Source organism: Drosophila yakuba, chromosome 2R (genome assembly GCF_016746365.2).
Source record: "Drosophila yakuba strain Tai18E2 chromosome 2R, Prin_Dyak_Tai18E2_2.1, whole genome shotgun sequence".
NCBI lineage: Eukaryota > Metazoa > Arthropoda > Insecta > Diptera > Drosophilidae > Drosophila > Drosophila yakuba.
In genome coordinates, this window is record NC_052528.2 from 10,738,971 (window position 1) to 10,753,741 (window position 14,771).

The 14,771-nt window shown below is 47.3% G+C and overlaps 2 protein-coding genes and 1 long non-coding RNA gene across 3 annotated transcripts; all 3 read right to left on the reverse strand.

Annotated features, from left to right (window-relative positions):
* Positions 1–3,003: 3,003 nt before the first annotated feature.
* Positions 3,004–3,810, reverse strand: LOC6530033. Its single transcript, XM_002090943.4, has 2 exons — positions 3,320–3,810; positions 3,004–3,245 (listed from the first exon to the last, which is right to left on the reverse strand). The coding sequence occupies exon 1, from the start codon at positions 3,716–3,718 to the stop codon at positions 3,320–3,322; it is 399 nt and encodes a 132-aa protein (XP_002090979.1). The 5' UTR covers positions 3,719–3,810; the 3' UTR covers positions 3,004–3,245.
* Positions 3,811–3,921: 111 nt separating this feature from the next.
* On the reverse strand, positions 3,922–9,404 carry LOC6530034 (eukaryotic translation initiation factor 4 gamma 2; the record flags this gene model as incomplete). Its single annotated transcript, XM_002090944.3, has 3 exons — positions 3,922–4,789; positions 4,858–6,692; positions 6,832–9,404. Coding segments are annotated over 3 exons (4,587 nt in total), but the record flags the coding sequence as incomplete, so codon positions are not given.
* Positions 9,405–9,447: 43 nt separating this feature from the next.
* On the reverse strand, positions 9,448–11,940 carry LOC120321191. The gene is made up of 2 exons (XR_005560781.2): positions 11,672–11,940; positions 9,448–9,691 (listed from the first exon to the last, which is right to left on the reverse strand). It is a non-coding gene; the product is annotated as an uncharacterized LOC120321191 (long non-coding RNA).
* Between the last annotated feature and the right edge of the window lie 2,831 nt (positions 11,941–14,771).

A 14,771-nucleotide genomic window follows, 5' to 3' on the forward strand; every position in this document is an offset into this window, starting at 1 on the left:
GCCAGCTAAAGCTATCGGCGTTATCAGGCGGCGGAGGCGCTGTCTGGGCCCGTGAATCACTGGGGGAGCAACCTTCGCTCCAAGCCCCAGCGCTGCAGAGCCCACACCCGCCCGCGCACCACCCACTGCGACCAATCGAGCAACCCAGCAATCGACCAATCCCCACGACGTAATCCGTCCCTGTGCACGGGCCAACGAGTGGGGTCCCTGGCTTACGTAAGGAGACAACCTGACATCAGGGACTTTGATAAGCCCTTGCCCTCTATCAGCAGTGCGACAGGTGGAGGCGAACGTGGTTGTGGTCGTGGTCGTGTAAGCGGACCCATTGCCATTTACACTTCGCAGTTCCCATCCCCATTCCAGTCCCAGTTCCCCCCCACCAGATGGCGAATCATGATTTATAAATAGATAGGGGGCCTAATCGGAGCACAACTGCTCGCCCAACCAATCGAGTCGCAGTACAGTCGCGCATGGCGAGGTCAGTTCAGCGGAATCTTCCAAGAGCACGGCCTTGGCCACGGCCGTATCGCCTGCCCAAATCGAAGACAGGCGATGAAGGACCCCAGGCGCAACCTAATTTTTATGTTTTGCCAACGGCACTTGCCGGCAATTAAGTCCGCGCAAGAAATGAGTAAAAAAAAATCCAGATTTTCTGGCTGACAGTGTGAACTTTGTATGGCGCGAGCGGCTGTCGATAAGACAGCTCCCATTGTCACCAGAACTACCGCACCAATTCCCCCGAGATTGGATCCCAAATTGTATTTCCCCCTTGGACATTCCCAAAGTCCAGACGCTTCTCGCATTCTTGGCTTCTCGGCTACTCGGATTCTCAGCTTATCAGTGTCAGCATGCTGAAAGGAATCAAAAAAACCAACGAACATTGCGAATTTCCGTTGGGGAGCTGGGAGCTGGGAGCTAAGCGTGTGCGCTTATTAATTTTCCGTGGTCCCAATCTTGGCGTAAATAAAAACAAATCCGCACCCAACTAGGCGGATAGACACTCGATCCGGCGATCCGGATCGAACCGGATTGGCAGGGTGCAGTCCGTCGGGCGCAATGATGTTCAATATTTCTATCAAATTAACAACACTCGACCGATAACCGGCGGGGTCTGGATGGCTGGCAAAGGTGGCCTGGTGGTCCGATAAGCCCTCGCAGCAGATTCGCATTGGGATCTCCGCTCCGAACAGAGCTGTGTTCCGTAGCAATCCGAGCCGCTCCAGCTTGACCGGTGGGCGTGCGCCTGAACCTACGGGTTTATCAGCCAAGATGCACATTTGCAGCAGCAGCTGCCGCGGAGAAGGGTCCACTGGAAGTCCAGCCGGCTTATCGCCGCAGTGGGAACCCACTGGGGGCGCTGATATGACCATGGTAGTCCCGCGGAAGGCTAATTACTTTGTTGCCGCCACCGACAGACTTCCAAAGTCCATGTACCGCCAGCCCGCCAGCCGGCAGGCCAGCCAGTCATCCAAACCAGGGACATGCAACCGAGGCATGGAACCTACATACTACTACTCACATCCCGGGCCAATCCCAAATCGTTTATTACAGATGGCCGCTCGAATTCGGCCGACTGGGATCTATTATTTATAGGGCGCTTATCGCCAGACAGTTTTGATATGGCCAAAAAGGAAAAGTTATTAGGCAACGCCAACTGGGGGAACCAAAAGCAGAAAAAACGGGGGGAGAAAAAAAAGAAAAAGCATTCCAGACATTCGTGGGAGCCCACAGACCCCGGAGCGCAGACCTTCCGGCTGGGGCTCTATTTTTATACCCGTTCAATGGGTGCTGCTATTTGGGAGCGATATGCTATTGTCGCTGTTACCACCACTGATACGCCTGACAATATCTCGTCTAGACTGGGCATTATTATGAGAGGCGAAATTTGTTGTTTCGTACATTGGTGTTCTTCGTTATTGTTGCTGTTCCCCCATTGGGAAGTTTAGCGGAAAAGTTTCAACGGCACCTCCAGGCGGTGTGATCCAACCAACAACCATTGCACAACGCTGCTGGGGGCTGCTCCCTTGTACATGACTGGCATTCTTGGCGGGGGTAATATAGGCGTCTTATCAACCGATTTATATTTACGATTGGCGGGCAGGAAGTGTAGCCACCTTTAGGTCTGAGAATGCCGATAGATAAAGGGCATTATGAAGGTGTTGTTGGAAGGTGTTGGTTATGAAGATGTTGGTCCTTCAACTATCTTTACCTGGGCTTCAAACTTTTCAATTTGCCCACTTTCTGTGACATTCTGAAATACTGAAATGACTTGGATATTTTAGATATCGCAATCATTATAATTGGGCACACGTGCAGGAAGTGACTTCAACTTTTTGTTCGTGAGTAAATAGCAAAGTTGAGAATTCCTATAGCTTCGTTTTAAAAGCAGTCTTTAAATATTTCATTTTATTACAACTTTAACCAAAGAAACTATTTTTAATCACGCAAATCATAAATACAATATCCTTAAATATTCTTTTCATCCATTTAAATTGGCAAATCACTTAGTAAATATATTCACACACAACCACAGTCGTTTAAGTATTTAAGTTTAAATACTTGCCAATCCAAATGCAAATGTCTTTCTAACATCCATTTTTTGAAAGCTTAATTGTTAAATTGTTCATTGAGACAAAATTGATTGGTATTGATTATGGTATTCAGTGATCAAACTAAAATGGCACCCAGTTACAAAACTTCCAGATGGCTTTTACAATCAACCAGTTATTGACTTTTCTCTAAACTCCAAACATTTATACGAAAGGGAAACCGGAACGACGCAATACGAGCAAACGTATGTATATTCGAATTTGCTACGATGGCGGGGAAATCACCTATCAAGCGATCAGTGCAGCCACACTGACCTTCAAATCATTGGGTGGTGGTGAAGCAGCATGAAGAGCATGCGGGTGGCACGCGATCACTCCCCCAGCGGGTGACCTCTTCTTACATTGAGCACCACTATCGCGACACAATTGATAAAGCGTACATACGTCTGTAAACTTACTTAGGGCAATAAATTTATTGTACAAAATTCGTTTCACCGATACACGTTTAAAGTTCGCGCTCACTCGGCCGCCGCATGACGTCTGAGCGGAGATCGGGAATCGGAGATCACAGATCCCAGATAGTAAGCTGATGGAGTGCGTAGAGTACGTGGAGCTGTGTCCGTGGGGTAACCGCCGGTCCCCGAAATAGACGTTGACCCCCACGCGGCGCCATGTCATCGGTATCGCAGGCGAGCCCTGTGTGCACGTGAACCAGAAATAAGTCAGCGATAGAGGTTTAAATTTATGCCACACTAAGTTGTGGTACTCACTCAAGCGAAGTGCTCCAGATGGTCTTGCATGTAGGTGACTAGCGCCTTCTCGAACAGAGGGCCGACCAAGCGATCCAGTTTGAGATTGAGGCTCACATAGAACTGCCGGCAGTAGCGTTTACTCAGTTTGCCGGCCAGAACGGATGAGTCGGTCTGACCATGTCCGCCCAGGATGGTGGAGGATATGGACTCGCTGCTGGCGGGGTTACGAGAAGGCATGCCCACCGCTAGCTCCTCGAAAACCTCCGATTCCTTGGGGTTTATAATCAGCATGGTGCTGCCCTGCATTTTCAGGGCTCGCACGGTGAATTGCGAGGGACCCGCCTCCAAGTGGACGCAATGTGAGGTAAAACCACCCGATTCCTTCGCAGGCACAACATCATCAGTCGCACTCTCCATGAATAGCGAATATTATATACAAACTAGCAATATTTAAAAAGAAAACAATGAAATTGCAAATTTGACCAGCGCAGTGTTGCCAGACAATGAAACGACCATTGCTTTTTAAAATAATCGAAAGTATTATCGATAGGCAGTTATAACGAGCCAAGGCGCAAAATTTAAATTTGCGCTCCCTTAATAGTCAATGAAAATCAGTTTGATTTCGCCGTTCGCAGTGTTGGTTGCATTTATTAAGGCTCTATTTAATGTGGGCGAGTTTTTAATGTTTACGTTTGTTGAGTTTAATACATATATACGATATTTTGTTCACAATTACATTCAGATTTTGTTTTGCTCTCTTCGGCGCGCGTCGATTGGTATTTCCTTTTTTATGTTTATGTTGTCGCTTATATTTGACCTACTTATTTAAATACACAAAAGGAAAATCGTCGAGAGTACCAAAAAAAAGGCAATTGAAATCAACGTTATTCGATTTAAAGATCAGTTCCGGTTGTTATAAAAAAAAAGATGACATTCACTAATTAGTCGTTATGTTTGAAATGTGAATGGTAATTTACTAATTTCGCTTGCAGTTATGATGTATGGATTAAATATCGGTTATATTTGACGTCTATTGCGCTTTATTTATTGATAATTGATTGTTAAAGATCTTTGAATTTGTTGGATATCAAATAATTTTGATTAATTTTTTTTTTTTTGTTTTTCCTTTTTACTATAATTTGACTAAGATTTGCAACCGCGATTTCTAACTTCCATCCTGATGGTATTTTCTTTCTTATTTTGCGTGTTTTGTTAGTTTTGTTGTTTTTCATCATGTAATCATTATCGATTTGTGAATAAATATTGGAAGTGATAAACATATAGCGTTAGTATGGGGGACTGGTGCTTCCTAATCCTCATCGTCCTCAGATTCGGCCTCCTGTAGCCAAGTCAACCAGGCGTTTACTTGGAACAAAGCGGATCCCTTGCCTGGATATTTGTCGGAAATCTCCTCCTTCCACAGGACGAATGCCTCCTCCTCGATTATTTCAGATTCGTAAAGATACTTGAACCAACGACACAGCATGCCTAAAGCAAAACAAAAAAAAATAAATATGAGTAACCTTAAACATTGATTTAGAAAGATAAGCTCTTACCCTTGGGGAAATTTTCATTGTAGCAGAACGTCTGCAGAGCGTAGAGAGCCATCAACTGAAGCTCGTTCTGTCCCAGGAAGGTCTGTAGCATCTGGCTGTAGTTCTCCAGCAGCTGTTGCTCCTTCTGGGTCACAGATTTCTCTGGGTGCTCCTTAGGGTCGAGGTTAGCCGCCAGCGTCGTCTCCTTGGTCACGTATTTGACCACCACGGTCATTAGGGCTTGGATGAAGCCTGGGTCCTTGTAGTACTTGTTGTCAACATTGGCCTTAATCCACTTATAGAAATTATTGGGGTTCGGGTCGCTTTGCAGCTGCTTCAGCATCTCGGCCTGCACCTTAAGCAGCGGATAAAGGAAAGACAGCTGTCGATCCTCGAGTATCTCGGCCAGTCGTTCCTTGTTGCGGTCCGACTCCGGCAGGCTGTTCATTAGATCCACTTTGCTCGCCCGGAATTTCTCCTCCAACGCATCCTTGCCGATGACCTTGACCAGTTGCTGGAGCACGAGCAGGAACAGCGGATAGTGCTGGCCGTTGTCCGTGAAGTTGGCAATATCGGTTAGCTTCAGCAATGCAGGCTCGCAAATTGTCTTTGCCAGCACACTGGCTACAAGACTAGCGATACGGGGATTGAGTGCCTCACGCTCGTTCATCTTGTTGACCAGCTGTTTGAAAACCTCAACCACGATGTTTGGCTTGATATTTGACTGCTTGCGCAATGTTTGCAAAAGTCGCACAGCACGTTCCAGGAAGACATCGTTTACACGGTCCAAGACATCCATCAGCAGATTGATGCACACATCCTTCAGCGCCTTCTCTGGCAGCTTTAGCTCGAGGAATCCATCTACAAGCTCAGCGAAGCGATCTGGAGTGGCCACAGGTGAAGCGGTATCTTCCTTCACCTCCGAATCTTCAACTGGAGCATCATCGGCCTCCTCTGTCTTTGTCTCTTCAATATCTTTGATCTCAGCATCGGGGCTGGCCTCTTCCTCCTCGTCGTAGTAGAACTTATCCTTGAAGTACTGGCTGGCCTTCTTGGACAGTTCCTCCTTGTTGGGACCCTTATCTTTCTTTTGCTGCTTGGCCGAGCCAGCACCGCCGGCCGGAGTACTTGGCCTCTCCACGGAGCCATTCTTGCCCTGATCTTTGCCGTCGTGCGAGCCCTTTCTGCCCGTCTGACCATCTGTATCCAACTTCTCCGCTCCTGATGCAAAGTTCGGCGATGAAGAGGTGGCCTTCAAGCCCCTCTCCTGTTGCACTCCGAGAAGGTTTCGATTATCAGCATATTCAGCGGAAGGTGTTGACGAGGGACGCGTTGGATTAATCAGATGGGATGTGGGCGTGCCCAGCATAGGATAGTGGGAGTTTGAGAGCTGGCCTTGATCCTTGCCCTGCGAGCTGCCTTGGTTGTTGTTGCTGCTGCTATTGGGCGGTGTTGACATGGGCAACGTGGCCGGCAACTTCTGGTTCTGGGAGGCCGCTCGGAAGAGCAAGGAGTTGGCTGCCGGGCGCATTTGCAAGTTCTCCACCGCATCTTGGTTCGTGGTGATCAAGTTGCGTTTGAACCTCGGTGCCAATTCCTTACTACCCAGCAGCTGATTGCCCCCATACTGTCCGTCATTGCGATCCCTGTCGCGATCGTTATTCCTACGTGAGTCATCGCGGTCCCGGTTGTTGGAGGATCCTCCGCCACTGCCTCCTCCATTCTGGTTGTGCTTGTTGTAGCGGTTGCCGTAGTTAGCTCCGCCGCTACCGCCTTGGTCGCGATCCCTGTTGCGATCGCCGCGATTGTTGTACTGGCGATTGTCGCGGTCTCGGTCACGATTGCTGGTAGCGAACCTGAAATACAACAAATAAATCATATGAAATTCTGTATTGACTTTGTAATTAAATATATGTATGTTGAAAAGGCTTCGGAGAAGATCGATACCCGCATAGACAAAACAAACTCTAGCCAGATGACGTTCAGAATACTTACGGCGAGACAATCGGAGATGCACCCGTAACACTCAGTCCGCTAAACATGTCATTGTAGCCGCCGGGCTGGATATTTAGATGGAATCGATTCATCCAGCTGTCCGAGTCGCGATCATTGTTGCGCATATCCCGATTGCGATTGGGGAACGGTGTGCGTATGATTGAGTCATCGTCCGAGCGTATTTGCTTTATGGGGACGGGGCCTTCGGTGGTGCCCAGCTTGCGCGGCACCCAATTGTTCTGGCGTAGTTCAATGACGTCCTTTAGCATGAAACGTATCCGCGGTGGATATTCAGAAGATTTAGACCGACGTTCAAGCGTCTCGAAGTACTGGTTCATCAGCTCTTTGCCCTGTTCTGAATCCAGATTCTTGCCGCAAGTCTTGAGCAGTTGAGCCAGGCATTCCATGTCCTCGCACATTTCCTGCGTACCGGCCGTACGCTTCTTCTTCTTGTCCAATAGCTCCATGATGCACTGATGCAGCACGTTCTTCGCCAGCATGTCCAGCTTGTTGAGCTCTCCGATGAACTTGACGTTGCCGAGCATGCGCTGTTTGGCCAGATGGCGGCGCTCCTCCTCGTCGGCCTCATTTTCGGGCGGAGGTCGGTTGTCGTTCTCGTCGCGCTTTAGTCGGTTGTTGAACTTGTCGCGGCAGACCGCGATCAGCAGGCGTAAGAAGGTGCACGAATTGTTCGGTTCCTTCTCGAATGACGGGGCTTCCTCGGAAAGTCGCTTGCAGAGCTGCGCGTACATAGACGAGTACTTCGGCTCGTCCAATGCCTTGTCGAATATCAGCAATATAACGCCGTTCAAAATGACAATCGAGTTAAGATCCAGCTTTAGAAGTTCATCGCTCAGTTCCTGGAACTTCTCGGGCGTTAGCTTGTTCAAAATACCCCTCACACGCCGAAAGACGGCGTCGTTCTTTTCGCTTTGGGTAAGTCCATGCTGTGGACGCAGCGATGGTGGTATCCAGCGTCCGGTGATTGGTGGCGGAGTGCTTGCCTTGCCCGCCTGGGATCGTTCCTGATGCTGTTGAGAATGAGGAGTGGCTCCTCCCCCTGCCGACGCAGATCCGGAGTTCAGAGAAATGTTCGAAGAGTTGGAAGTAGAGCCAGAAATCTGAGCAGACGCATTGCCGTTACGAAGAGTCGGCGTGCGACTGGATGGGGTTCCCCCGTAACGATCTGCCTCAGACCTGCCGTAGCTGCGAGGTCCTCCGCTGGCTCCTGCCCCTGATCCGCCTCCTCCGTTCCGCTCTAGGCTGTTGGTGTTGTTGTAGCGCTGGTGTGATGGTGAATCCTCGTAGCTGTCGCGGTAGTTGCTGCTGTATCCGCTACTCACGCCTCCATCGTTGCCACCACGCGAAGCCCCATACGACGACTTGCTGTTGGTTGAGCTCGCTGCAGATCCGTTGTAGCCGGATGAGGAGTTGGAGTTGCTGCTGTTGCCGTTCCCGTTGCCGCTGCCGTAACGTGGCTGTGGGCCGTTGCTCCCATTGCCGTTCTCGTAGTTGCGGGCGGAGCGATAATTGCTGCCACCGCTTCCAGAGCCGACTGCCCCAGATCCTCCTCCCACGGAGTTTGAGTTTAGTGATCGATTGTAGCTGCCATCGGAGTTTGAGTGATAGTTGTTGCGACTACCACGATGCGCTCCGCCTTGCTGATCCTGCTGCTGGTATCTTCCAGAGGAGGAACTGCCGTTGTAGCTGTCGGAGTTACCGCTTAAGCCTTGACCCAAAATGTCACTATTCTTTGGATAGTAACGCGACGACGACGAGTCACCCTGGTAAGATCGTCGAGGTCTTGGGCTCACCTCACTGTCGTGTTGGCGAATTTTGGCGGAATTCTTGCTATAGCCAGTGGAAAAGTGTCCGGTCGGTCCACCAGATGATCGGCTGCCGTTCCTGCCGCCCTCGCTGTTGCCGCTTATGGCCGGAGATCCTCCGTTGCCGCCGCCGCTCTTGTATCCTGAGCCGTTAGAGCCGCCCTTGCGGTAATTGCCGCCCTGCGAATTCGATCCCGACGATGGCGAGGAGCCCTTGTCGATCTTTACCAGATTCTTGAGGTTGTTGAACGTATCGGTCGCTGTGGTGATCGGCAGAAGATTGGGACTGGTGTTGAGCAGGGTTTTGCCGACCGAGGGTGTCGGTGGGGTTTGGCCACCGCAGCTGACGCCGATAACGCCGCCGCCTCCGCCACCACCGCGATTGGTTGGCTGCTCGTAATTGCGCTCGATCTCGCTGGGATTGGCCGTTATTACCAGTCGTAAATCGCTGCCGCCGCCGATGCTCGTCGTATCACCGGTGCTGGTGCCTCCCTCAATGATGATCGCTTTACCGCCCCGGAACTGATCTATGATGACGCCTGCCTGGTGCCCGTTGGTGACTCCGGACCAACGCTGCGGACTGTCGTCGTAAGAGTGCAAAAGGGGAGCGGCGTCGTACGTTGATAGAGGAATGGTGGATGCTTTTCTGGATCGACTCGGGGGCGAAATGGGTGCGTGCTTGGGTGGCACGGAGTGGGCTACTCTTGGCGTCTTGGTTGCTTTCCCCGTTTTCTGGGGATCTGGATCCTAGCAAAGGGCCTTAAATCCTTGTCAGCTCTGTTTCTGATGATCCTTGGGGACACTCGACGAAACGCACACAAATCAAACACACACACGCGTACGCACACAGAGACAAGTGGTAATGGGTGACTGGTTATCCTGTTTAAGGTTGGTCTGCTACGGTTCCTTCCGATTTCGGTTCTTCCTGGTCGGTTCCTTCAGGCTAAAAGTAACAAGTCCTGCGTGGTAACACCTGGGATTGGTCTCTCCGTTTCGTTACGTCACACTGGGTATGGCCTTGCGTTTAGGGAATCCTGTGGAGAAATCGGATGGGGAAACAGGAAAGGCCGGAACCGTGGCAAGTTAATAAAAAAGTGATAAGAATATGAAAGGCTAAAATATACAGGGTACACGAAAAATGAATCTACGATCAGACGAATCAACTATATTACGTACAATTGTGACAAAAATACAAAAGAAAACTGATGCCAGTGGTGTGCGTGTGGGGATTATTTAAATGGACGTTACTTGCAAATCTCGTACGATTGTTTTTGTTTACACTCGATTTCACTGCAAGCCAGCACAATAACAATAACATCACATGCCAGCCAAAGTGGAAAACAGGCATTTAATGGAAATAACCTCGGGTGAGCACCTTCAAGTTTATTCCACATCCACTCTCTCCCGCCAATTGAAACGGCACTGCCGCATTCTCCTCAATTACATGTGTGTAAGTGTTGGTGGCATTGCCATTTGAGAATCAAGTGCTGGGAAGATTCTAATTAATCACAGGTTTATACAATGCCAACCAGCTTTTGCCGTTTTTGTTTTATTTTTGCCAAGTTACTTTCGCTTAATTGACTCATTTGCTATGACCTGCCGTTCTTTGTTCCCGCTTTCTTTGTTTGGCGCCCTCTCTGCCTCTCTTCCCCCTCACAAACTCAAACAACACCAACACGAATGCACTGAAAAGAACTAGAAGCTGCGTCCGTGTGTCAGTGTCCTTTCTTTGTGTTGGGGTTTATGGCCTCAGCTTTGGGGATCTCCTCTCTTTCTCCCTCTCTTCCGCTTTCCAGTCAGCTGGCCATCCCGCTCGCACACGATGCTGGTCTTCTGCGCCACGGAATTAAAGTCTCTTGACCCCGGGAAATAAGCAGTGGCGCAGCAAGCAGGGGTTGCAATTGCTGATTAGCTGAGTCACTTCTCCATTCCGCTCAATTTGTTTGGTTTAATTGATTGGCCATAGAACGACGACGTCCTAAACAACCCTGCGATTTGTCTTTGTGCGAGTACCACATACATACTATGCGCCTGCAATAAGTAAGTCTTCTGTTCGGGGAAAGGCTAAGCCAAACTAAACACCCCCAATGCGAAAACCCACCCTCTGCTGCAATGAGGCGTCGACCCCGACCTGAGAAATGAGACCCCCTTTTTCCGCCCAGACCCAGTTGTGGATGATTTTGACCTCAATTCGAGCGTTCGGCTCGGCTCTTGTGCACAAGTGTTTGTCCCTGTCTGCATATTTAACTGGCCAAGTGGCACACCCACATTGCAAATTGTATTTATTTTATCATTTTTTCGGGGGCTTCAAGAGCAAATATCTTGAGTAAAACCCATGAAAAGGCATTCTTCTTTATCCCCCCGATAGTGACAAAAGCACTCACACATGAACTGAGTACGGCAGAGTGTGTGTGCGGGAGATCAGAGAGCAGCTGGAAGGCACACGCCAAAAGTGAAGCTGTGGAAATGGAATGGAAGAAAAAACTCCAACGCCAAGAGAGGGCTGTCATTGCAGGGGGAGGGAGGGGGCACTGCAGATAACTCAAGCAGCGGCAACGGGCAACGTCAACACAGCATTTGAGATTTTCCGACGTGCCGCCGCCATTTTGTGGCGCAAATATGTGTACCTACACACACAGTCGTACGAACAAAACTTTCTTTGTGTTTTTTTCTCTCGAGGTGATTCATACAAATTAACGTTTTGATTGACGAATTTCGACCCTGCTTGCTCTTGAAAATTATTACCGCCGTTTGAGTGACGATGGAATCTAGGTTGCTTTCGAACTTTTATTGATTTCGTTGCTTGACTTTTCGCCGTGAAGAAACGAGGACGTTCACATAGGCACACACTTATACACACACAATTTCGGAATCGGTTTTCTCTGGCACATCGTGGAAAATTTATAGGCTAAAATGCGGAAATTCCACTTGCAACTCAGTAGACTTTTCGTTTTCCTTCTTAGGACAGCGAAATAGCCCTTGCTAAGTGTACTTTTTAAATTATTTTTACCTACCTTTTCTTGAGTAATTTCGTATAGCAAATCACGCAAAGGTTCCACGAAATAGAGCTGGAACAAAAATCGATGTTTGTGTGGTACTATCGGTGTAGCTAGATGTTGGTAATATCGATTTCCGATTACAGCAATCGATTATATTCATTGCGCTAGGTGAAAATTCTTTTTGGTAGGTAACTTAGCTAGGAAATTAGCTTAGTAGTTAGTTGTCAATCCAAGGTGCGAAACTTAGGAAAACATCGATGACTTGAAAAGCTATCGAACCAGCGCGACAACAAAACAGTGCTGTAAAAGGATTTTTTAATTCAGAGTCCGCCAAATTTAAATTGATATTTAATCAGTTACAAACGGTTTTAGAATTCAAAATTAAACGAGTTTAATTTAAACTTTATTTGCATATCTTGTTTTTATGTGTTGTTACTGTCATTACTGAAAACATTCTAACGACACAAATATTTAATTAAGCATTTTGATTATTATTTAAAGCATTGAGGATATTTTCCCAGTCTTTATAAAAATATTTAGAAAAACATGAGAATGAAACAAAGTAAAATTAAAGCCAATAAAAATAAAGAAAACAAATTATTTTATACTATTTTACTTATAAGGCCACTATTTAAAACACATTATTGGTACAAATGCTACTTTCTTGGTATAACCAAAGACATTAGAATGATATCAATTGTATTATATAATATATATGTATATAAATATATATATTATATTGTTAATATAATATATATACATATATTGTTTATTGATCATGCAAATATTTTTTCGATTAGGTCGCAACATGGCCATATATTATGGTGCTATAGAATACAGAGCAAAGTGTATTGTAAAATCTTGGTCTCGTTTTTAGGGATTTAATGAATTAATTTTATAGTCGGTAATTAGATATAAATTCGAGTATCTACGCCCATACAATACAATGCTCGGACTAATCTAGAACTCGATCTTGTGAGTATAAACTTGTTAATTATAACTAATTACAAAGCCCACAAACAAGGACATCATTTTGCTTCCCCGAATTTCAAATGGTTTTCGTCAGCGTTTACAGAGGGTATAGTTTTATTTAATTGAAATGACCGATCGTTAACAACCAGTGACAGATATAGTTTAAATATTGCGACACATATCGACATTGTAGTCCGTGCCCTAGGCCGCACTACTTGCCCGTTTGATGTATGTATTTCCCTGGCATTATCAACGCAGCCATCTACAACCCTTTTTCCCCCAACTCCTTTCTTGTTTTTCACACACACACAGTCGCATTCGCAGGATAACCATGAAGAACTGGGAAACCGAACAGAAGAACAATTTAATTAGTGATGACATGTTGCCATTTAATTTTCTTGTAAAAAGCGTAATTAAAAATGTTCGCCTCGCAGCTGGAGCTGCTGGAAGCGTCAAGGTGGAAGGATAAGGACACGATGGCAAAGCCAAAGGTAAAGGATTCGTAGGTAAACAAGGCAGCAACGATCATATATCGGTAGGTTGGCTATAAATCATATTGCGACTGACTCCGGCGCATATTAGGGCCTCCTAAACGATGAGATAATCTATGGTCGCAGCGACAACAAAATGCGGCCACCGGCAATAAATTTGGAAAATACAAAACATTCTGACAATTTTCCGTGGCCCAAGTGTGTGTGTGTGTGTTTGTAGTAAGTTTGTGAGACTATCCTGGCTGGCTGCACACATCGAGGACAAAGGCCACAGGACACAGTAGTCACGTCAACACTTTCAACTCTTTGGGCTGCCTTTTGTTTCGCCCTTCGTCGTATCCTTTCGGCAATAAAAATTCCGTTTGCTATTTATCTTGATTGTCCCCAAGTCGCCATCGCCATCGCTATCGCCATAGCTATATAGTCCCATAGTCGGGTTTATGTGCAGGACCTAGTCCAAAGCCAAAGTCCCGCGTCCAAAGTCCCGTGTCCAAAGTCCGGACACTTGAATGTTGGTCGCCGTCGCGATGCCTGGACATTTTTTGCTTAATGAAATGTACATAAAACTAAATGAAATTAAGTTTGTGGCGTGCTCGTGCCAAGTCCGTTGGCCCACTCCACTTTGTATTTTAAGCCCTGGCTGCGTGTTTATTACCGCGTCGGGCATAAAATGCAAAGAGCCTTTTCCGCGCTCAAAATGGCCGACAGCAAACCCTTTTCCCGGAAATCGCAATCCCTATCGTCCGTTTCGCATTGAAAATTAAAGCACTCGATGAAGGGGAGGGGAGGGGCACGGGGAAGGGGAAAGGAAGGGGGCGTCGCAAAAGCTCATAAAGTCGAAATTAAATAATTTGTCTTCTTAATTTTCAAATAAATTCTTCATCATACGAGAAAAAGCCCGGCCGGGGAGGGGAGGGTGGAACACAATTGCCAGGCACTAAACAGTTAGCACTGAGCAGTAAGCACCCCTCGGCAAAGGAAAAGCCGACAGGATGGCAAGTGAACTCGGCCAGCCAACCAGAAGCGTGGCGAAATCGCAACCAGCACCCAGCATCGGGCACCCGGCAGCCCCTCGCATCCGCAGGATAAACACTTGAGGAGCTGAGTTTTATTAAATTCGACCTACGCCACCCCATGAATATCCTTGCGCCCTCGCCCTCGCGACAGTTTTCGTATTGTATTTTTTAATATGTTTGCTCATCCGACCGACCGACCGAACGACCAAGCGACCGTCTGTCTGTCTTTCAGTCACCCGGCACAAATAATCGTGTACACCATTAATCCTTATTTCACGGCATTGTATCGTCCTTCGCCCCGCCATCCCCGCGCACGTCCAGCATCCTTGAGCATCCCCTCGCACAAGGACAAGTGGCATGTAAGCGATTATCGCAAGGATATCGCAGGATATCACAGGATATCACAGGATATCGCTGGGGTGAGATGCGGGGAAAAACAATAAATGTAAAAATAAATAAAAGGGTGTCAATGACTCTTGATAATAGGAATGATTGTCCAAAAATGCTCAGATAATATAATATTCGTTGCGAATGCACTGCAAGGAAAATTTGTAGGCAAATTGTGTATGCTTTTTGGGAGAATATGCTTACAATATTACAAGGCATTTATAGGAAACTTATAGAGACAGCTAGTCA